At 45.9% G+C, this 22,574-nt stretch overlaps 1 protein-coding gene across 1 annotated transcript in view; it reads left to right on the top strand.

Moving 5' to 3' along the window:
- LOC138978475 (A disintegrin and metalloproteinase with thrombospondin motifs 14-like) overlaps positions 1 to 10,883 on the top strand; it is a 33,881-nt gene extending 22,998 nt beyond the window's left edge. The window contains exons 14-26 of the mRNA XM_070351216.1: positions 193 to 297; positions 1,123 to 1,310; positions 1,948 to 2,014; positions 2,474 to 2,609; positions 3,559 to 3,719; positions 4,778 to 4,901; positions 5,317 to 5,406; positions 6,189 to 6,367; positions 6,728 to 6,788; positions 7,864 to 7,938; positions 9,091 to 9,333; positions 10,272 to 10,379; positions 10,648 to 10,883. Of these exons, the coding sequence (XP_070207317.1) occupies positions 193 to 297; positions 1,123 to 1,310; positions 1,948 to 2,014; positions 2,474 to 2,609; positions 3,559 to 3,719; positions 4,778 to 4,901; positions 5,317 to 5,406; positions 6,189 to 6,367; positions 6,728 to 6,788; positions 7,864 to 7,938; positions 9,091 to 9,333; positions 10,272 to 10,379; positions 10,648 to 10,691 (1,581 nt within the window). The 3' untranslated portion in view covers positions 10,692 to 10,883. The remainder of the gene's footprint in view (positions 1 to 192; positions 298 to 1,122; positions 1,311 to 1,947; positions 2,015 to 2,473; positions 2,610 to 3,558; positions 3,720 to 4,777; positions 4,902 to 5,316; positions 5,407 to 6,188; positions 6,368 to 6,727; positions 6,789 to 7,863; positions 7,939 to 9,090; positions 9,334 to 10,271; positions 10,380 to 10,647) is intronic.
- The last annotated feature ends 11,691 nt before the right edge of the window (positions 10,884 to 22,574 follow it).

Genomic DNA, 22,574 nt, shown 5'->3' on the forward strand with positions numbered 1-22,574 from the left:
AGTAACTTCAGCAGGACAGACGACGCACTGCACATTATCCTTGCCCGCTAAACGTTGCATAAAAGGAAAACAGGCCAAGTACTCGTTATAATCCCTATCGCGGCATAAATAATAGGCAGTGCGTCGTCTGTGCCGCTGAAACTGCGCAGGTATATTCTGCCCATTAGTGCGTGTTCATGTTTGTTTGAGAAGCTTTGCAAGACGTACCGGTGCGTGGCGAACGACCCGAGTAAAGTCAGCAACGGCACGGTACGCACAGACAAGGCGGCCCCTGGCACTTCCTGCGCTCCTGGGAGGGTAAGTGGTAGTATTTTGTGTGTGAGTCTCACGAGAAAGGAAAAAACCCACTAGCATTGGTCCCAAATAGCATATCGGTTTGGTAACAGTTCGTGTGTAAGTCGTGTATATTATACGGTAAACAGACAATGATCGGTTCTGGTGAGGTTATGGCCTTTCTTTCTTTCGGCTGGTAACTGGCGCCACCTCGCGGCAAGATCACAGGAGTTGTCTCGCGTTATCACCCCAGAAGCGCTCATTATGTACATGACACTTATAAACATGTACCAATACAATGATCTGGTGCAGGTTTGCGGGTCATGTGATCTCAAAGAAGCCTGCTGTGATAATTCAATGGTAGCGTAGAAAACCTACAAGCGCCAAGCTTAAGGTTCCTGAATTTGTGTGTGTTGATTTAGTAATAGATTATTGATGTGTGTGTGTGTGTGTCACACTGTGTGTGTGTGTGTGTGTGTGTGTGTGTGTGTGTGTGTGTGTGTGTGAGAGTGTGTGTATGTCTGTGTGTGAGTGAGTTTGCGTGCGTGCGTGCGCGCGCGCGCGCGCGTGTGTGTGTGTGTGTGTGTGTGTGTGTGTGTGTTAATCTTAACCATTTATTTATTTATTCTCATGTGCTCGGTGTGTTATTTTCAACGATGACGACAAACATTTGTTATTTCTGTTTTACACTTTACTTGTTTTGGTGGTGGTTGTTGTTTATGAGGATGATCTTGTTTTGGTGGTGGTTGTTGTTTATGAGGATGATCTTGTTTTGGTGGTGGTTGTTGTTTATGAGGATGATCTTGCAGTTGTTGAGTAAGATTTCTATTGTTCAACTTTTCCTTGCAGCTGTGCGCAGAGTGGGGTCAAAGGTGCCTTCCGGTCAACGAAACATCGTACGGTCAGATCTTCAAGGTCAACGCAAACATACAGGACGGACAGTGGTCACACTGGTCATCTTTCTCTGACTGCCAGTCCGGCCAGCTACCAGGCACTGCTTCTTTCAGGGTGGCCACCCGAACATGCGACAACCCCAAGTAAGTCTGCTTGGACATCGTTTTGCAACGTATTCCAGAAATCAAAGTGAAGTAAGCCTATGAAGAGGAATATGTTTACTTGCATCACTCGTCAGGGGAATCGGTAAGTTAAAGGAATGTCGAGGAACAGGACGGTGACAAAAAGCCGTCGCCTCATGGCTTTTCGAAACTTGCCCTGGTGGTTTCATTTGTAAATTAAGGTGGTTTGCTTTTCTCAGAAATCAAAGAGAAGTACTAATAAGCCTAGTAATAAGAACGGTCATTTATCCTCGGTCTCACGGCCCGTGCCCTGGTGGTCACATGTGTGAATTCAGGCCTGTTTTGCATGTTATCAGTCCATCTCACACGGCATTAAGTCTCAGGAAACATGAATACACGCATGCAGGAAAAAAATAAAAAATATGGGTAGCGCCGTATGTATGGCAGCTCGCTTTCCCCGGGGAGAAAGCAGCCCGAATTTCCATGAGGGTAACCTCACTGGACTGTAAATCTTATCCAATCCAATCCAATCCAATTTTATTCGTCAAAATCGATAAACACATCTAAACATTTTGTAATCATGTTCGGAAGATTTTGAGACTGAGATTGGGACTGGTGCTCCTCACGCACTAATAACAATCGCCTGCTGTGTTTTCAGACCACATTGTGGCGCGTACTGCCAAGGATTATTGCAAAAGGCCCAGCTGTGTTCTCAGTCTCTGCTGGTAAGTCTTCAAGAAGATATATGACTCAGTGCCAAAAGTTGAGACATCAAAAACGTACAAACATGTTGAAACTCAAGTTATGTTTTTGAAGTGTGCTTTTTGTACCCAAATATAGTAGTGCTTGTTGTAAACTTCAGATCCGTAAAAGAAAATGAGAACTTATTGCACTTTGGGATATGTTTATGGGAATTAATATTGTAAAAGTTGCCAGTAGCATGTTACGAAACTTACTAATCACAAAATTCCGGCTCACCTCAGCAAGTGGTCAGGGTGTTGATGTTTGATTGGTAACCAAATTGAATGATGGTTGTATCCCATATAGAAGAATGGGCAGATCTGATATGATGAACGGAACGGTTAGTTTTCACGAGAGGGATTGTGCATTTAATTTAAATCTAATTTTCATTTATGTTATTATACTCTATTTCTTCAAATATTATATTATTTTCATCTTTCCAGCCTAACAGCGATGGGGTGAACATGACGAAACTAGCGGAAGAAATATGCGCGTTCAGGCATGACCATGGGCCGTCTCAGGGAAATGAACACACAAACTATAGCGGAGAGGGAGTTATTTCTGCTAAGCGGCAAGACGGTAAGAATCGGTTTTCGTTTGGTGCTCTCCTAAATCCTATAATATATATTATATCAAACCTTTTTGTCGGACTTGTTTTAATTCATGACGCATAATGCAGGGCTCCCCAAATGGCGCGTACCTGCACAAACAAAAGGTACTGTACTAGACATTCTTGAAGGGGGTCACGGAACGCATCAGACGTGAAAAGAGCGGGCCTCGGGACGCACTAAATTCAAGACTGTTCTAGTTCGTATTCTAGTTCCCATACAAAATAGACAAGAACGTAAACCTGGCTAGATTTCCAAGGAGGGAATCATTTTCTGCCAGGTCTGTACGGACGAGTATTTACGGAGTAAATCTTACCGATATTACAAATAACGCCTGTGTGTAAATCCCGCAGAACGTCCAAACGTCCTCCTGGGCTCGGGAACCTCCAACGCTCTGCTGAAGTGGTCCTGGGACCTCCTAAATATCAGTTTGTTTGTTTCGTTCATGGGCTGAAACTCCCTCGGCTTTTACGTGCATGACCGTTTTTACCCCGCCATTTAGGCAGCCATACGCCGCTTTCGGGGGAAGCATGCTGGGTATTTTCGTGTTTCTATAACCCTTCGAACTCTGACATGGATTACAGGATCTTTTCCGTGTGCTTGTGCTTGTGCTTGCGTGTAAACACGAAGGGGGATAAGGCACTAGCAGGTCTGCACAGAAGTTGACCTTGGAGATCGTAAAAATCTCCACCCTTAACCCACCAGGCGACCGCGGCCGGGATTTGAACTCACGACCTCCCGATTAGGAGGCAGACGTCTTATCCACGACGCCACTGCGCACGTTCAGGACTATTTAAAGTTCGGCTGAGGGGATCTCCTAAAAATCGGCTAAGACCGGGGGTCCCTCTGACCCTCAACTGGCTCTATGTAGAGGTCGGTGGGGACTGTTGAATGTTAAATTATGGGTATCTTGGTTCCAGCTGTCAATGCGTGCACGGTGCGCTGTCGCATGAAAGACTCGAAACGTGTCAGCCATGCTGCTTACGTCATACCAAATGGAGTCACATGTGCCGGTCTCGGCAGCTCTTTTGACGACCAGTTAAAAGGCATCAGCAGATACTGCGTGGACGGACGATGCATGGTAAGCTCTTAAGTATCAAATGCACAATCCTTGGTGTCTGACTGCCGATCTGGCTAGGCCCTTGTGCGTATGTCGTACCTGATACGAGTGTCAATCTCAGAAATTAATTCATTTAAAAACTCCCACTTTGCACAAAAAGCAGTCTGGGTGTTGAGTTTTGGTATCTTTCCAAGTAGCGGGATGATCTTGCCCCGTGTAAACTCCTCGCCGAGGATGAGATCATGTGCAGAGCAGTTTTTACCGACAGGATTGTCTCTTAAACTGTCAGATGACAACACGGCCAAGAACACGTGTTACATTTATTTCCCAGATGGTTTAGCATAATTATGTGCCAATTTTGTGTGAACACATTTCACTTGAGTTTTGTATTTGTTGAGAGAGAGGCTGCAGCTGGGTTACGGCATTCAGGGTTTCTCAGCGCTTATCTGCTTTCAATCCACTTTGTAGGGATAGAAACAATAACATTTTCACGTGTCTCCTCCGCGTATTTTCTTACCGGAAGTTCGCGCCCACCCACCCCCCCACCCCTGCTCCCCCATTACTGATACAGCGTATGGCCTTCACCTTCGGCTTGGGCCTGCTAATTATACTGTGTCACTGGGTTCTGCAAGTCGTGAATAGTGTGACTTGTAATCATGTTACGTAATTGTATTCTTTCTCTTATTACAGTGTTCTAGATGATCGAACGTGTAGCAAAGACCTGTACGTGTACGTGTAGATATTGCGTCAACCGTGACTCACTTTTTTCTCCAATGTTCCAAATGCATGCGTTGTTTTGCTCCCACCAAGACTGCAGATCTTGGCAAACGCGTGACGTAAAAACTAGATTTGATGACGTTACCCGTACATGTTCCCGTACACGTGCTGAAAAGTGCAACATCTAGATCTTGCTATTGTAGGCAAGTCTGTCTGCTTACATTGCATCATACATACACGTTTTGGGGTACATGTCCGTGAGCTCTTGTGAGAAGGACCGATGAAAAAGTGATACTAGCTATCATCAATGTTATTTTTTTATCTTCAAGCGTGAAAAACATACATTTATATTTTAATTTCAGGAATTTGGGTGTGATGGTAACTCTACGGGAGAGGGAGGAGGACAGGTGAAAGATGCGTGTGGTGTGTGTGGGGGGACTGGAGACACCTGTCAGCATGGAGAATTTCAGGGACCGTTAGGGGCAGGTGAGTTCTCGTTGCGTGTGTGTGTGTGTGTGTGTGTGTGTGTGTGTGTGTGTGTGTGTGTGTGTGTGCAACATTAAATGACACAGATCACTTGAATGGCTATTTACCACGCGCAAACCACACACCGGTTCACGTGTTTATTCAACCCCTGAACATTTATATTGAAGATGCGGCAGCATTTTTGTGTATCGATATATACGTATGTCCTTATGAAAGTATTTATGCAAGTTGGTGCATGTTATATATTTTTTTAATTTCTTCTGGTTTTATTTATATTTGTACATGAAAGCATGTTGACAAATACAGCCATATCTCCTTGTATTCTCTATTTTGTGCACACATTTTGCAACATTGTATCAGGGTTGAAACATGTTTTGAGACTGATATTGCTCACTGTGTCTGTGTTTACCCTCAGGTGAACGACACACATTGACAATTTTACCTGTGGGAGCAATGGATATCCTAATTGGTCATCCTGGTGACCTTCAACGTGACGTCAGCATTGGTAAGTCAGTATAGAGTTAGACACTAAATGTACATCTCACAACTTTTAAAGAGATCATGTGGAATCAAGTATAATTGCCGGACTACCACATGAGAAATAGTGGCATATATAAGACCAGAGTTGTGAGTTAATAATCAGCTGTTCGTTGTTTTGTAACTTCGCAAAACTCTTTGATGTGAAGATAGATTTGACCCTTAAGAGCCCAAAAGGTCAACATGAAAACATCAGTCAAATATTCACCTGCCGACGGTCTTTAGCATGTAAATCGAAAGTGTGTGGTGCGATGTATGTCATTTGTTGCGTGCGTCGTGCGTGCGTGTTTGCAAACGGCAAACGTGTGTGTGTGAGGGGGGGGGGGGGGGGGGCTGCGTGTCTGTAGTAGTAGTAGTAGTAGTAGTAGTAGTAGTAGTAGTAGTAGTAGTAGTGTGTGTGTGTGTAAGCGAGATAGAAAGAGAGTGCATGTGTGTGTGTGTTTTGTGTGTGTGTGTGTGTGTGTGTGTGTGTGTGTGTGTGTGTGTGTGTACTTGCTTGCTTGAATGCGTGCTCGTGTGCATTCATACAGGGTGACCCCCCAAAAATGCCACCCTCTTAAATGCTCCCAGTTTTGTGCAGCGAATTACTTCATATTTGGTGTACATTTGCCTGAGACGTGGGATGACAATTTCACAAAGTAGGAATTATTAGCACTTTAGTACGTGGAATTAAAACAAAATTGTTGTGGGGGGAGGGGGGGGGGTCACCCTGTACCTGCGTTTGTGCGTATTTTGTTGATATTTTAACAGAAATGTGGACGAAGGACGTGGCGAATCAACAGCCCATAGTGTCAAAGAAAAGGAAGACGGGTTACTCAACCATCGGCCTCCAGATGCCCCTCAACTTTGCCGGAACCTTCTGGTTCTACGACAAAGACCTGCAGACTCTCTCTGCCTCCGGTCCGCTTGACCAGCCGGTCAACATCACGGTAATTATGTTTATAACACTCTTTAAAGCCAAACACTAATGTACTCACGTGAACGAAGAATACGGAACAAATAACGGCAACGTTTCAACCCAATTCAACAACACGTATCTTTATTAGTCTAGCGACCATTTAGAAAATCTTAACGCGTCTATAGCGGTGCGCTGAAACAGAGAGTCTGCTATCTCTTCCTCCCCTCTCCCAACCCAGCTTCGAAATGGTCCATAGACTATTATGGTATGTGGCATTCCCCCTGCAAGTTGGTTAAGAGCTAAAAGGTACAAATCACAGTTATCTTAATTCGGAACGAAAAAGTACACGTATTCACGAGTGATATTACATTTTTTGGGGGGTCATTTTCAGATCCACAAAAACAAGAGGGCGGAGTTTAAGCGAGCGTTGTTCCGGTTTACACCTCATGATGGTAAACAGTTCTTTTCCGCTGTATATTTCTTGAATAAAAAAACAACAACAAAACAAGCTAAGAAACAAAGAACTGCCACGTCTTCACTCTATCTGGCTGTCTATCTTATATTCGTCGCTCTCTCATTTTCTCTCTATCTCTTTCTCTCTCTCCCTCTGTTCTCTCTCTCCCTCTGTTCTCTCTCTCCCTCTGTTCTCTCTCTCCCTCTGTTCTCTCTCTCCCTCTGTTCTCTCTCTCCCTCTGTTCTCTCTCTCCCTCTGTTCTCTCTCGGTGTTTTTTGTCTGTCCCTGTCTGTCTCTTTCTCTCTCTTTCTAACTTTCTCTCTCTCACTCTCCTTTTCTCTTTTTCTGTCTGTCTCTCTCTCCCTCTTCCTGTTTCTGTTCCCCCCTTCCCCTCCTTCTCCTCCCCTCACCCATCCCAGCCCTTTGTATCCAGTTTCATTCTCTCTCTCTCACTCTCTCTCTCTCACTGTTTCTGTCTGTCTCTCTCTCTCTCTTCCTGTTTCTGTTCCCCCCTCCCCCTCCTTCTCCTCCCCTCACCCATCCCAGTCCTTTGTATCCAGTTTCATTCTCTCTCTCTTACTCTCTCTCTCACTGTTTCTGTCTGTCTCTCTCTCCCTCTTCCTGTTCCCCCCTTCCCCTCCTTCTCCTCCCCTCACCCATCCCAGCCCTTTGTATCCAGTTTCATTCTCTCTTACTCTCTCTCTCACTGTTTCTGTCTGTCTCTCTCTCCCTCTTCCTGTTTCTGTTTCCCCCTCCCCCTCCTTCTCCTCCCCTCACCCATCCCAGCCCTTTGTATCCAGTTTCATTCTCTCTCTCTCTCTCTCTCTCTCTCTCTCTCTCTCTCTCACTTTCTGTCTGTCTCTCTCCCTCTTCCTGTTCCCCCCTCCCCCTCCCCTCACCCATCCCAGCCCTTTGTATCCAGTTTCATTCTCTCTCTCTCTCATTCTCTCTCTCTCACTGTTTCTGTCTGTCTGTCTCTCACTCTTCCTGTTTCCCCCTCCCCCTCCTTCTCCTCCCCTCACCCATCCCAGCCCTTTGTATCCAGTTTAATTTCAAAACGTTGATTTCTTTAGATCAAGCACCACCCATCTGTGAGAATGGTGGCTCCCCTTTGGCCGGAGGCTGTAGCTGTCCAAAGGGTTTCTACGGTAAGTACGCCATCAACATTAGGTGCGTGAAGCCAGGGCGGTGATGCACGAGAAAGTTACCAACCGGGTGGGAGTCAGCCGCGGTCTTCGATTGGTTGAAATTGAGATTTGTTGTGATTTCAACGAATCAGACCCCGCGGTTTGTTCTCTCCCGTTTTGGTGGCACCCACTTTCGCTTCGTGCACCCCAACCCTGATCCTGACAGCGAGCGATGTCCGATGTGGCTTACGGTTACGTCACTGTTAACCACGAGTGGCTTAATTAAAGTTCGTTTAATATGACATCATGACTGAGGTCTGCCTGTCTATGTGAATCAGTGTAATGGTAAATGAGTTATTCTAAGATGCGACTGTGATATCCAGATGTATCAGTCACTCGCGATGCTACGAAAGAAAGAATCATAATTGGATAGAGGCGTATGCCATGTCGCCCGCAGTCAAATAGTTTCATAAATAACATTTCGACTCTTGTGCAGGAAGTATCTCAACTATCTCAACAGGATCTTATCTTTGTTTGAACTATTTATCTCGATTTCTTCTTTTCTTTTTCTGGATAGATGGTTTTGGTTGTTCAATACGTACTAATCGACGAAGCCAGTCCGATAACAATTTGTAGGCTTACATATTTTAGCGGTAAAAACGGAGCACTTTTTATACTCTCACTATTGGCGAAACAAGGGGACGTAAGCGATCTAACTCCGTCGCGATATAACCTTGAATGGTTGAAAACGACGTTAAACACCAAGCAAAGAAAGAAAGCGATCTAAGTATAGAAGACATGACTGTGTGTTGCAAGAGTAAGTGGGAGTTATGTCGAATCGAGCTCCTAGCTCACACCTGAGAGTAACAAGCATTGGAATGACTTTCATCCTCATGACTGTTGTTGATTTATCCTGAATCAAACAAACAAGAATGGTAAGTTATTGGAACGTTTATTATTGACAAAACCAAACCTTATAATCATTTACTAGTACGTCGACACAGTCTTTGAAGTAGACAGACAAACAAACACTCATGAAACAGGTACTGAACTTATCTCAAGGTCGTGTTGCTACTCGCTTGCAAAATGTCGGCGAAGTCGACTACTGATCAATGAATTTTGGAACGTTGGCAAGTCTTTCTGATTTTGGATTTTATGATTTCTTCTGTGCAGGATTGAGGTGCGAACACACCTGTGGTCTCGTCTGTCACAACGGTGCAATCTTGGACACGAGGAGATGCACATGCAAATGTCTGGACGATCGTCAGACGGGGAGGCAGTGTGCGTGCAAGTCTTCCTTCAACGGGAAAAACTGTCATGGCTGCTCGCTCACCGGATGTCGTAACGGAGGGGTCTTCGATAGCACCGCGTGTAAATGCGCTTGTCCCGTCAACTGCGGAGGGCTGGATTGTTCTTGTGAGTGCTTTGAAAACTACCGTTATTCTCTGGACTAAAATGTTGTGTCGATTACGTATAACAACGATACCCTCATCACCAGTCCCCTGACTGGAATAGTCGTCGAGGGGCAGAAATAGAAACGCTTCTCCAGGCTGTTCTGTCTGGGGCCGTCGACATGAGGTCAGGGAAGCTCATTTGTGTCCATTCTTTCACGTTGTCGGACCAGCTCTTGCGTTGAATCCCACGTCTGCGTCCTCCTTCGACAGGACCTGGTAGGATGGTTTTTGAGAGAATGGCATGCTTCGTGACGTGGCCGAACCACACCAACCTCCAACGTTTGCCAGGTCCTTTAGGGCCCACGATGCTCTTAACCAAGCTCCGAACTTAGTCGTTAGTCTTGTACTCTGTGTATGGTATTCGGAGCAGTTTCCTCAGGCACTAGGTTTCGAATGCCTGGATTCTTCGCGTATCCATGTCTCACAACTTGACAAAATCGAATTTTCATGACATTTTGTGCATGTATTTGTAATTGTGGTTACTTATCCTGCTTCTCGCTGTCCGTCTGTCTGTCTAACTGTCCCTGTCTGACTGAGTCTCTCTTGCTCTTTCTCTTTGTGTGTGTGTGTGTGTGTGTGTGTGTGTGTGTGTGTGTGTGTGTGTGTGTGTGTGTGTGTGTGTGTGTGTGTGTGAGAGAAGAGAGAGAGAGAGAGAGAGAGAGAGAGAGAGAGAGAGAGAGAGAGAGAGAGAGAGAGAGAGAGAGAGAGAGAGAGAGAGAGAGAGAGAGAGAGAGAGAGAGAGAGAGAGAGAGAGAGAGCGAGCGCATGTGTTCTGAATCCAGGCAGGCAATGTTAACATGCCTACCATCGTACGCATACCTGTATATTCTGGCAATTATGCATTTGAATTTAAGCCTTTCCTTCCTAACATTTTATCGGGAACTCAACATGTGATTTCAGTGACGTGTGAAGACAGTACCATCGCTGCTCGCTGCGCCAGACAGTCCTGGAGATGTGGTCAGAGCGAATCGTTCGCCAACAACTGCAGAAAGACCTGTGGCTTTTGCAGTAAGTTTCCCTTATTCGTTTCTATTGTTTTTCAATATGTTACACTTTTCACTCAGTCTGCCTCTGCGACTTAAATTCCAGTTTGTATTCCGTCAACATCGAGTAAGCATGACTTGTGTCCCCCTTATGTGTACATAGGCTTATAATTCAAATACATCTGTTCTGACAAACATTTTGATATTGTTGATTTGGAGTTTACTATTTTTTTCATTATTTCTTTCTAGTTTTATTTTTGTTTTATCTTTTCTTTTGATTTTTTTTTTGGCAGAATACGACCCAAACTACCGTGGCGGGCAGTGTCGCGGAAACTAGTCACATGACCGTGACGTCAAAGACATGGCTGAACATGTGTAAATCTTTGTAAGTGTCGAAGGATACATAAGAAGCCCTCCGTCCGGTGTTAAGAAGCATGTATATCATCAGATGTATTGCCTGTTGCTTTTACATTGGATAAAGAACAGTCTTTCAATTCCATACCAGACATCTACAATCTGTTCACTTCATTGAAATGTTGTAATTTTATACTGATTTATTTTCTTCGTCGCAGATTGAGTGAGTGAGTGAGTGAGTGAGTGAGTGAGTGAGTGAGTGAGTGTGAGTGTGTGTGTGTGTGTGTGTGTGTGTGTGTGTGTGTGTGTGTGTATGTGCGTGTGCATGCGTGCTTACATGTGAGTTTGCGTGTTGTGAATGAATGCAAATGCGCTATTATATCATTGTGGAACAAGCAACAAGTCCAATTATAAGTTCCCTCCACTGTATTGGGTCACATAAATGAAACACAAGTTATGATACATACACGCATATACACACAATCATGAAAAGAGAGATATCTGGGTTATATATATGTTCTGCGCGAACTTAGAATCCGGTTTCATTCTAGAATGGACCGGGTCCAGGTTGGAATTCTAACCCTGCGCAAGTACAGGGGTGCCATTCTAGAATGAAACCGGGTAGGTAAGACAGAGTTGTCTTCCCTTGAATTATCTCCACCTGCACCTTCCCTTTGATAAAATGGGGCTGATTTGTCTACCCCTGAAAAAAATCCTTTGGCGATCTTGCGATGTCATGTCATGTCAAGAAAGTTGACACTCCTGAGTACGCAATAAACAAAGGCAGACCATAGCAAGGGGGACTACCAGGGCGGTAATGTTTGCAGGGCAGTTGTTTTTGTGATGAGAGCCGGTTGCGGCCGCTTGCAATGTCAGCGCTGTCTCCCTCTCGGAAATGTCCGGTTTTTTGACAATTTTTTTGACAATTTTTTTGACAGACAGACAGACAGACGGTCAGACCGACTAACCGACAGACAGACCAACAGAAGGACAGAGTGAGTTATAGAGCTGTTGTCACAGGTTTAAAAAAAAGTTGACATTAACAAAAACAGAAATCAACAACAACTTTTGTCTGGTTTTATAATATTATGGGAAAACATTGAAAGCAATTCATAGTAGTAGTACTACCACAACAAATACTCTCAAAGGGGAATTCCATGCCTAAAAGTTTGACAGTTTTTATTTAATCTATCAGAATCCCTACCTTCCAAACTGTGATATGCCCACGTTTCAAACTCCTACAACCCTGCATTACTACTACACAAAAGAACAAAGTTCCAAGAATTATATCCTGGTGCACATTTATTTGTAGAGGAAGTACCAATCATTCAAGAGAGTTCACTTGATTTACAAATGGATTGGAGGTCTGTCATTTCCAAGCAACTGAATTGTAGCTTAAAATCAGTGAATACCCTTTATTTCTGACCAAGCCTCATTGCAATGACAGTCAATTAATTTTTCTCTCCAAAATCACAACATTATACCATGTCATACTTTCAAATAACCTCTAATTGCCCTTGAAAAAAATACAGGCTCCTGACGTTCTCAGTGCCCAGTGACGGCAGAGATTGACGAATTGCAATTCAACCGTGTAGCAAGATGACACCACTTGAGCCAGAGGTCAACTAATGATTAGTAATGACATTCCAATTCACAGCATCTTGATTGACAAGCTTGATTTTCCGTAATAACTGTGGAAAGTCAGAATTTTCAAAAATTTTCCCTGAAAAGCATAAATACTCGAAGCTTAGCGTTCACAAATGAATCAAATGAAAGAATGAAATCGATGATTAGATGCCACAAGACCTTATGTCGAAATACAAACGCCAGTTATGGGATGATATGTCATTTTGGAGAAAACAGAGACGATTTTCTACAGAAACTAGCCTCGCCTTTGCCGATTTTCGTGGGGCCCACCGCAGCCAATTGCTTTCGTTGTGGTCGGCGCTCATAACGAGGGGTTTGCTATGGCTGCGAGTCTTGTGGTCAAAGCAGCACCGTTCTTAAGAGGCGCATGCCTGATAGAACGTTAAAGCTAGTTAAAAAAAGAAAAAAGAAAAAAGCCTTTCCCTCGCTCAAACTATATAGTCATATTATATATCGATACAAAGCTAAAGACTTTATCTTCACAATTCAGAAGACCAACTTCATGTATATGAATAAGATTAAAAGTTACAAGCGAGATCGGCAAAACACTGTCAGTCCGGAAATTTCCGTTCGTAGCGATCAGTGCTGAGTGTCTCTCAAAATCGTAATCACTTTCAGAACATCACAATCCCAATTCACGATGTCTTTGAGTAAAGTGTAAAAAACCCGAAGAAAAAAAACCAACCAAACACACAAAAAACAAAAACAAACAGAAAATCCACATTTGTGGCTTTGGCTGTGCGATAGTCTAACTGAAATGACTATTCCAACTTGGACCCAAATTCCAACCTTGCGCACGGCCGATTCTAGAATGGACCAGCAACAAGGGTTTCATTCTAGAATGGCACCCCTGTACTTGCGCAGGGTTAGAATTCCAACCTGGACCCGGTCCATTCTAGAATGAAACCGGATTCTAAGTTCGCGCAGAACATATATATTCAAAACCGGGTACTCACAGGTTTGAAGACAGGTTTGACAATCCCGTGCACAAACTAACACTCGTAGTCTATCAAAATCGCTACCCGTGAGGTAGACAGAAAAAAACACACACACAGTCCGTGAAATCACTGGCACACGATATCCACAATACAAATACTGACACACGGCAAGTGTGTAAGTGGGAAAAATACCGTCACAGTTCACAGTTATGATTTGGACCAGACTGCGGCAACCATCTGATCTAGTTGCTAAATACTAATTATATCTTAATTAAATAGGTTCTCCTGAACATGGCTTCTTCTTCTTCTTCTTCTGCGTTCGTGGGCTGAAACTCCCACGTACACTCGTGTTTTTTGCACTAGTGGAATTTTACGTGTATGACCGTTTTTTACCCCTGAACATGGCTTAATTCAACTAGAGCACACACAACAATTGCCGATATGTCCTTCACTTGAAAAAAGGAGCGGTGTACTTAATTCTCCGACTGGCGATCTCGACCTAACCAGTTCACTTCGTCCAGTGACCTTTCTGGGTTCAACTATACGGACTTTCCTGTAACCTCGCTGCTAGCTTCGTGAAAGTCCTGTCGAACTTCAGCTAAACTGATCCAGAGAAATAAGATATTCGGCGGCTTCTCAGATGATTCTTCTTTCCCGGCATCTGGCCGCAATCCTCCTCTCATTGACAGGTTACTAGACGCACTGCACAAACATGAAGAGCGGACATCTTGTTTTTACAATCTGTCCTCTACGAACTAGTTTCTGCAATGTTAATCGGTTCAGCTTACGCGATACACAAAATATCGATATTCGAATGCCTATTAAAGTTACCTGTTAAAGTGCTTTGCCGATCGCGTCTCAGATAACACAAGTAATCTGGATCTGGATCTGGATAACCCGCCTGGGTTGGTGGTTGGCGGGTGCGCCACAGAAGCCGACGACGACTATCAACGTGACGTTTTTTGGGTGTGCGCATCTAAAAGAGTCTTAAAAGTTCACTGTACACAAGGTGGATATAGTGTACAACTCCAGCTGGTCTTCTTGCTGCTGTACTTGCGGTTTTAGTCCGTTTGCCCTAGAATGTAGGCTTTTCAAGCACAGTTAAAAAATGCTATGTTACAATGTTAAAAACTGGATAAAAACTACTGAGGCTCTCACACTGGTTTCTGCCCCCCTAACGCCGATGAGAAGGCGCTGGGCGTGGTCAAGGTGACGGTGGCTTCGCTCAAATTGTTCCACTCGATCACTGTCTTTATAAAGAACGAGTTCCTGTATTGATCAGTCTTTGAGGTAGGAGCTTTGAAACAGCGGCTGTTGTTGGTTGCCTGTCTCTGGAGGATGTTTTGGCTCTCATACCCCTCGTAGGCTTTAGGCTTGACTCGGCGCCGAGATACGCTCACCGGGGTGAGGAAGGAGTCAGGGGGTAGGGCAGGTACAAGTCCATTGATGATTTTGAACAGCATCGTCAGGCGAAGTTGCTGACGGCGTTCCTGGAGTGGACGGTTTTCTTGCATTCTCTCCGGGCATTTTCTCCTCCCGCGCGATTAACATCGAGACCTTTCTCCTCGATGGACAGTTGTGCTGCTAAACTAGCTACGATTCGCGAAGGTAACTGTTCTCTGGTTTGTGAGCTCTGTTTACTCCGTGAAATACACTTTCCACGTGTATCTCGTTGGCTTTCGTGAATCGTGAAGGATGCAAATGCTAACTCGGCCTGACTCAGTTGACATGGCGAGTAAAATAATTTTAATTTTCATTAAAGAGTTGTTGAGTGATGTTGTGAATACAATACATGATGTCGGTGAGACAGTGCATAATGTCTGATTTTGTGTGAATGTGTTCGTCTCATGTCAGAAAACAGCTGGTGACCTGCGAAACAGTCGTCGTAGAAATAAGTTGTGTATTCAAAAGGATTCATTCTTGCACGACGATTGGTGTGAAGTTGGAGCCGAACGAACAATCGAGATTTTGTTCTTATTCAATTGACTTGAAGAGAGAAACCGAGAGAGAGAGAGAGAGAGAGAGAGAGAGAGAGAGAGAGAGAGAGAGAGAGAGAGAGTGTGTGTGTGTGTGTGTGTCTGTCTGTCTCACTGTCTGTGTGTATGTGTGTCTGTCTCAGTGTGACTCTCTGTGTCTGTGTGTATGTGTGTGTGTGTGTTTGTTTGCCAGCATTTGAAACTGAAATAGACCTCGTGGCATTTTATCGATGAGGAAATGTGGGTTGATTTGAAAGCTTTTAGTCAGTATAAGGGAAGCAACTCTTTTTTTTAAGTGCCCTTCAAAATGTCGTATGTGCGATGGTCCCCCTTGCATCACACAAAACTGAACCGCGCAGACCTTCATCTCAAGGTGTTTCGAATTCCACTGTGTCAAGCACCTCTGTGAGTAGAAGCTGCATGCTCGGCGGAACTGGGAAAAGCAGGGGAGGGGGGGGGGGGGGGGGGGAGGGGATGATTATGGGGAAGACAGGTGTCTCTCGGTTTTACACTGATTTTTTTTACTAAATGTTTTCAGATGGACCAGGAATCAAGACAATTGTCTGTGGTGTGTGTCTGTGTGTATGTGTGTGTGTGTGTGCGCGCGCGCGCGCGCGTGTGTGTGTGTGTGTGTGTGTAAGCGCTCTCCTGACTTTAGGGTTGTGGCCATCCTATGGTTTCACTATGCGTTCAGTTTCATTCTGTGAGTTCGACTGAGCTTGACTAAATGTTGTATTTTCGCCTTACTCGACTTGTTCCTTCTGCATAGTCTCAGTGGAAGAATACTTCTATCTCATGAAAAAGCCTAGGCCTGTGATTTGGCGATTCACACGATATAATTATACATTCAGAAAATAAGGTCCCTTTTATTTACGTAAAGGTGATAATAGTTTATTATAACATCATAGCGAAATCGTTTCAAGTCCGAAAACCACGGTTTATCAACCGGTCGATGTTCATTTCATGACGAACAATCTACAAAAGAGCAAATCATCAGTAGTTTGGACTTGTCCTTTTCCGCATTGACAATCGTGATCAAAGCTCAGTCAGTGTAGGAACTCTAACGGTGTAGTTAATAGTCGCTAGTTTTGATGTCCGTACATGTTGTTAGACAAATGGACGGCGAAAAGTCCTTGAACGCAATGATGGATGAAGCAAATGTGAAGGTGACGGACCACTACTTCATTCAAATGTGGGGATGGTGCACATGCCTATCGCAGTAATATATTGAAATATGCTATTGCCATGTAACCGTACGCTTGGCAACTGTAGCACTTGGCAACTCAATTCCTATTTTAATAACGGAGGGCCAAAAATCCCCCCCCCCCCCTCCCTCTCCCCTGTAACACTACTCTTACAAAGTATAGAGACGAGGGAGAACGACTGACATCCAAATTCAGGACTCAAAACTCCAACTTCTATTTCAACAATTTATTCACATTAACCTCGGTTACAATCACAGCACAGAGTCACCCTGCTACTATGGCAGACTATAACTCCGATCTGGCCAGACAAAGCTGAGAGACTACTCTAAATGTACGATTATTTTATTAAATCATCAAGTTGAAATTCTTCAAGTCCTACAAATAGTCTAGTGGCACAATTTATCAATGGTTCTCTATCTTCCCTACGCTAGTTCATCTCTCTAAGTCTCTCAAAATCTCTTCCCTGCTCTCTAGTCTACATGATCTCTACTGACTGACTCTCCTCTTCGTCGGTCGCCGCCGAGCTTATTAATGGTGTTGGACATCAGAGCCGGTGGTCCACGTCGTGATGTGGGGGCTTTAGTCATCAAAGTTGTTCACATCAGGGTTTGGAGGATACGACCAGCAATCAATCTGTTGTCAGCGGGGTTCCGGTGATGACATCGAGGCTCGACCTCTCCTAGGTCAGGCACAATAAATACATCACAGTAGTTACCGAGTCGAGGTAATCAAGGAGGGATTATTATAGATTAACTATAACCTGGAAAATCATAACTTGGTGATAATGCATATTCGAGGAAGTAGGTTATTGTGTTACAACCCCCCCCCCCCCCCCCCCCCCCCAAGAATACAACTGAGTGATATTACCGGCACGGTTGGCCTAGTGGTAAGGCGTCCGCCCCGTGATCGGGAGGTCGTAGGTTCGAACCCCAGCCGTGTCATACCTAAGACTTTAAAATTGGCAATCCAGTGGCTGCTCCGCCTGGCGTCTGGCATTATGGGGTTAGTGCTAGGACTGGTTGGTCCGGTGTCAGAATAGTGTGACTGGGTGAGACATGAAGCCTGTGCTGCGACTTTTCAGTGTCTTGTGTGTGGCGCACGTTAAATGTCAAAGCAGCACCGCCCTGATATGGCCCTTCGTGGTCGGCTGGGCGTTAAGCAAACAAACAAACAAACAAACTGAGTGATACAGCGACAACAAGCAAACAACTAAACAAACCTACAAACAAAGCAAACTGACATAATTTTAGGCTTAAAAAAAAGGGAAAATCAAAGGAACATAACTGACCAAATAACTATGTCTAATCGCTCCAAATGGGGGTTGTTCATTATTATCTCACCACACAACTGGAATCCAGGTTTCCCAATTGCTTCGTTTCCGGCCGATTTATGTGGAGCACGTGATGCGCACAAAAAATATTGGCAGTCTAGAAGTGTCGTCTGCGCAATGATCGCGGCGGCGCCCGCGGCTTTCTTGACCGCCAAGGACGACCGCGCACGTTGTGAGACGTCATTCGTTAGATCTCAATACCTTAAAATAAGCATTTAAGCACTCAGTTATTCTAAATAAAAACGGCTGTACTGTTTTTTTGAGTGGCATTGCGAGAGTGCAATTCTCCACGTTGCGCCTTTAGCCGTTCGCCACTGTAGTTGATGTTCGTCCTATCTTCATTTTGCCCCTGAGACTGAGACAGCGTGTTTCACGCGCTTTTGCTAACGATAAAGATTTCTTCTTCTTCTTCTTCTTTGTTCATGGGCTGAAACTCCCACGTTCACTCATGTTTCTGCATGAGTGAAATTTTACTTGTATGTCCGATTTTATCCCGTCTTTCCTGGGACAGGCTGATCTTTCTTAACCCAGTGTGGGATTTTCAGTGGGGCGACCACCCCCAACCCAGCGCGTCCCCGGGTGGCGGATAGGGGAACGGTCTTCAGATATGGAGATCAGCCGCTTGCGGCCGCGGACCAAACTGGCTCCGGGTGGGATCCCGGCAAATCCTCCCCCCTGTGCTCTCAGGGTAGGACGTACGGGCCATGAGCTAAGGGTGAGGTAACCCCGACAGAAAACCCCGAATGCTGAAGACGGAGGACCCGGGCCGCACGGCGCATTCTAACAAACCACGGGTACACGCACTTACACAAATGATGACACAATCAACCAGCACAGATGGAAATGGCGCTCGCCCATTGAGGACCCCCCAGGGTGGAGCAGCGTCGGGTCCCATGCCTCAAAGGGACCCAGCCCCAACTACTGGAGGTCCCTCCCGTCCGTCTTGTCACGCCAGGGGACGCGGGAGGAAAGTGACTGGCACCACCACAACCAGGAAGAAACCCAGTCAGCAGCGACCTTTTCAGGTCATGCACTGGAACGCAGAAAGTATCCTGAACAAGAAGACAGAGTTGGAGCATATCCTGCATGAGAAGAACATCAACATCTGCTGTATTCAGGAGACGCACCTGACACCCCAAAAGTCCTTCAAAGTGAGAGGCTACCAATGCCTTAGGTCCGACAGAACAGACCGAAGCAAAGGAGGAATCCTGACCCTCATCAGGAACAACATCAATGCCTGTTTGATAGAAACGCACATGGAGGACTCCGAATATCAGGTGATTCGAATCCAGACGAAGACATCAGAATTCCATCTTGTCAACTTCTACTGCCCCAATGATAGACACCTCGCCCTTGACACGATCCCCGCAAAGGCCTCCAACTTCATCGTGGTGGGTGACTTCAACAGTCATTCACAGAGTTGGGGATATGACCACCTGGATCGGAGAGGAGAAGAGGTGGAGAACTGGCAGGACGACAAAGGTCTCATCCTTTTGAACAGTACCTTTGACTGCCCTACATTCTACTCCAGAAGATGGCACACTACATCAACTCCTGACCTAGCCTTCTGCACGGAAGAAATGCACCAGCTAACCAGCAGAGAGGTCGGAGAACAGCTAGGTGGAAGTGACCATCGGCCAGTCTTTTTGACCCTGGGCATGGAGTCCTGCACTGAAGCTTCCTTCCCACGGTGGAACTACAAAAGAGCGGACTGGTTCCTCTTTAGACACCGCACCAGCGAACTCACCAAAGACATCAGAGTCGAGGGTCGAGACATCAACATGGTGGCGAAGGACTTGAACATGAGCATCCTCAGAGCAGCGCGTGAGTCCATTCCCAGGGGTGCCAGGAGAGACTATAAGCCCTACTGGAGCAATGAATTGCAGGAACTGGATGATGATCTGGCAGACGCCAGAAGGGAAGCAGAAGTCAACCCGTCACAAAACAACAACATCCGCCTCCAGGAAGCCAAAGCCAAATTTCTCAAAAAGAAGCTACAGGCAAAACGGAGAAGCTGGCAAGAGAAAACAAGCTCTCTGAACCTTGAGAAGGATGGCAGAAAGCTCTGGAGGCTCACCAAGCAGTTGAATGATGAGAACACCAGCAGAGGAAAGATCACATTAGAAGAGAACGAGAAGGTGCTAACTGGAAAGCATGCTGCCAACCAATTTGCTGAAAGCTATGCAGCTGAGAGCAACCTCCATGTTAGCCCCGGGAAACAGAGAGAAGCAAGAAGAGAGAAAAGAGAGAGACCTGCCAGACAGTCGACAGTGGACGCCATGAGTCAACCACTCACACTCCACGAGCTGCACTCAGCTCTGAAAAAGTCAAAGGCGAAGAAGTCCCCTGGCCCAGACGGCATCACCAACGAGATGCTAACCCACCTTGGTAGTGCAGCAGAGAACAAGCTACTCGAGGTCTTCAACAGCAGCTGGCAAGAAGGATCGCTACCACAACTCTGGCGAGAAGCGATCATGATCCCCATCTTAAAAAAAGGGAAGGATCCAAAGAAGGCCACCAGCTATCGCCCAATCAGCCTCACCAGCTGTGTTGTGAAGACCCTGGATAGAATTGTGAACGAGCGCCTCAGGTGGTACCTGGAATCCAGGAACCTCCTCGCCCCTGAACAAGCTGGATTCCGACAGTTCCGCAGCACTGAAGATCAGGTCACTTACCTGGCGCAAGAAGTTGAAGATGCCTTTCAGGAACAGAAGCTGGTCTTCGTCACCTGGATAGATCTTCAGAAGGCCTTTGACAAGGTCTGGAAAGATGGACTCCTTGTAAAACTGCTGAGGAAAGGCGTGTCCAGCAACATGTACCAGTGGATTCGCTCTTACCTCTATAACCGCAGGGCAAGAGTTAACGTCGACCAGACCAAAAGCAAGAAGTTCCTCCTTCGTCATGGCGTCCCTCAGGGCGGAGTCCTCTCCCCCACACTCTTCCTTCTCTTCATCGACGATCTGGTGTCTGAGATGCCCAAGGGGATCAAAGCTGCTCTCTACGCAGACGACCTTGTGATCTGGTGCAAGGAGGAGCACGCAAGTACTGCCACCTACAGAATGCAGCAAGCGGCAGATAGGCTGAACGCATGGGCAGAAGATTGGTGCGTCTCCATCAACAAGGAGAAATCCTCCACCACCCTATTCACACTGTCGCCAAAGCAGAAAGCCGGAACCATTAGGCTTGGTGGAACTCCTCTGAGAGAGGATGAAGAAGCAACGTACCTTGGTGTCACCTTTGATAGACGGCAGACCTGGAAACCACACATTGCACAGGCAGAGACGAAGGCCCGGCGCAAGCTAGCCATACTCAGGAAGCTGGCAGGTACCACCTGGGGAGCGAACGAGAAGATACTGATGACAGTATACCAGGGAACAATCAGACCCCACCTCGAGTACGGCTCCACAGCGTGGTCAACCTCAGCCAAGACAAACCTGCAGACCCTTGACCGTGTGCAAAACCAGGCCCTCCGACTCATCACTGGTGCAATGAAATCCACGCCCATCAAGGAAATGGAGAAGCTTACCACCATCCAACCCCTCTGTCAGAGAAGAGAAGCCAAGACTATGGTACAGGCCGAGAAGCTCAAGTGCCTACCCGACCACCCCATGAAGCACAGACTGAGCAACCTCACCAAGAACCGGCTCAAACGGAGCAGTTTTGTACACGAGAGCAAGAGACTTTCTCGACAGTACAGGGAAGTCCTCCCACAGAACACTCTACCTCTGACTCAAGAAGAAGAGGAAACCCCCAAGGCAACAGAGAAACCAGGCATCCAGATCTGCACCAGTGTTCCACATGTTACCTCAGGAGAAGATCAGAATGACACAGCTCGACAGGCACTCACCTTAGCCCTGATCGACGAACAGTACCCAAAAGAGGCGTGGATCCATGTTATGTATACACCGATGGATCAGCAACTAACGCCGTGCTCAATGGAGGTGCAGGCATTCTCATCCAGTTCCCTGGGGGACATACAGCTACATCCAGCGTTGCCACTGGCAAACACTGCACAAACTATAAAGCAGAAGCAGAAGCTCTCATGCAGGCCGCCTCCTTGGTTCAGGACTCCGCAGACCCTTGCTACCAAGTTGTCTTCCTCTCGGACGCCCTTTCAGTCCTTCAGGCCCTAGAGAACGACAAACTCCCACAGCTGGCCAAAGCATTACAGATGGTCAGACAAACCAGAAGAGTTGTCCTCCAATGGATACCAGCACACTGTGGGATACCAGGAAATGAAAGGGCAGATGAGCTGGCGAAAGAAGGAGCCGTGGAAGACCAACCTGAAAACAGTGTCAGCTTTAGTGAGCAGAAGACAATCATCAAGGCATTGATGAGGCCAAGGACAAACAGAGATGACTACCACACAATGTCCAGAGAGCAGCAAGTCAACCTCATCAGGCTGCGTACTGGCCACAACAGGCTCAATGCTCACATGAACCGAAAGTTCAAGCTGGCGCCATCACCAACCTGTGCCTGCGGTCAAGAAGACCAAACAGCGGAACACATCTTACAGCGATGTCCCTTACTAGATGAGGAACGAAAAGAAGTGTGGCCGTCACCAACTCCCTTGCAGACCAAACTATACGGCAGTCGTCAGGAGTTGGAGAAAACGACAACATTTATCACCAGTGCTGGACTGATTGTGTAACCTCTGCGAACGCCAAGAAGAAGAAGAAGATCCCGTCTTTCAGGCTGCATACGCCGATTTCGGGGGAATTTATTTTTGGATCAGTGATTAATGATATGAGGTTGATTATAATGATGATG

This window comes from Littorina saxatilis, linkage group LG10, assembly GCF_037325665.1.
Source record: "Littorina saxatilis isolate snail1 linkage group LG10, US_GU_Lsax_2.0, whole genome shotgun sequence".
Lineage (NCBI taxonomy): Eukaryota > Metazoa > Mollusca > Gastropoda > Littorinimorpha > Littorinidae > Littorina > Littorina saxatilis.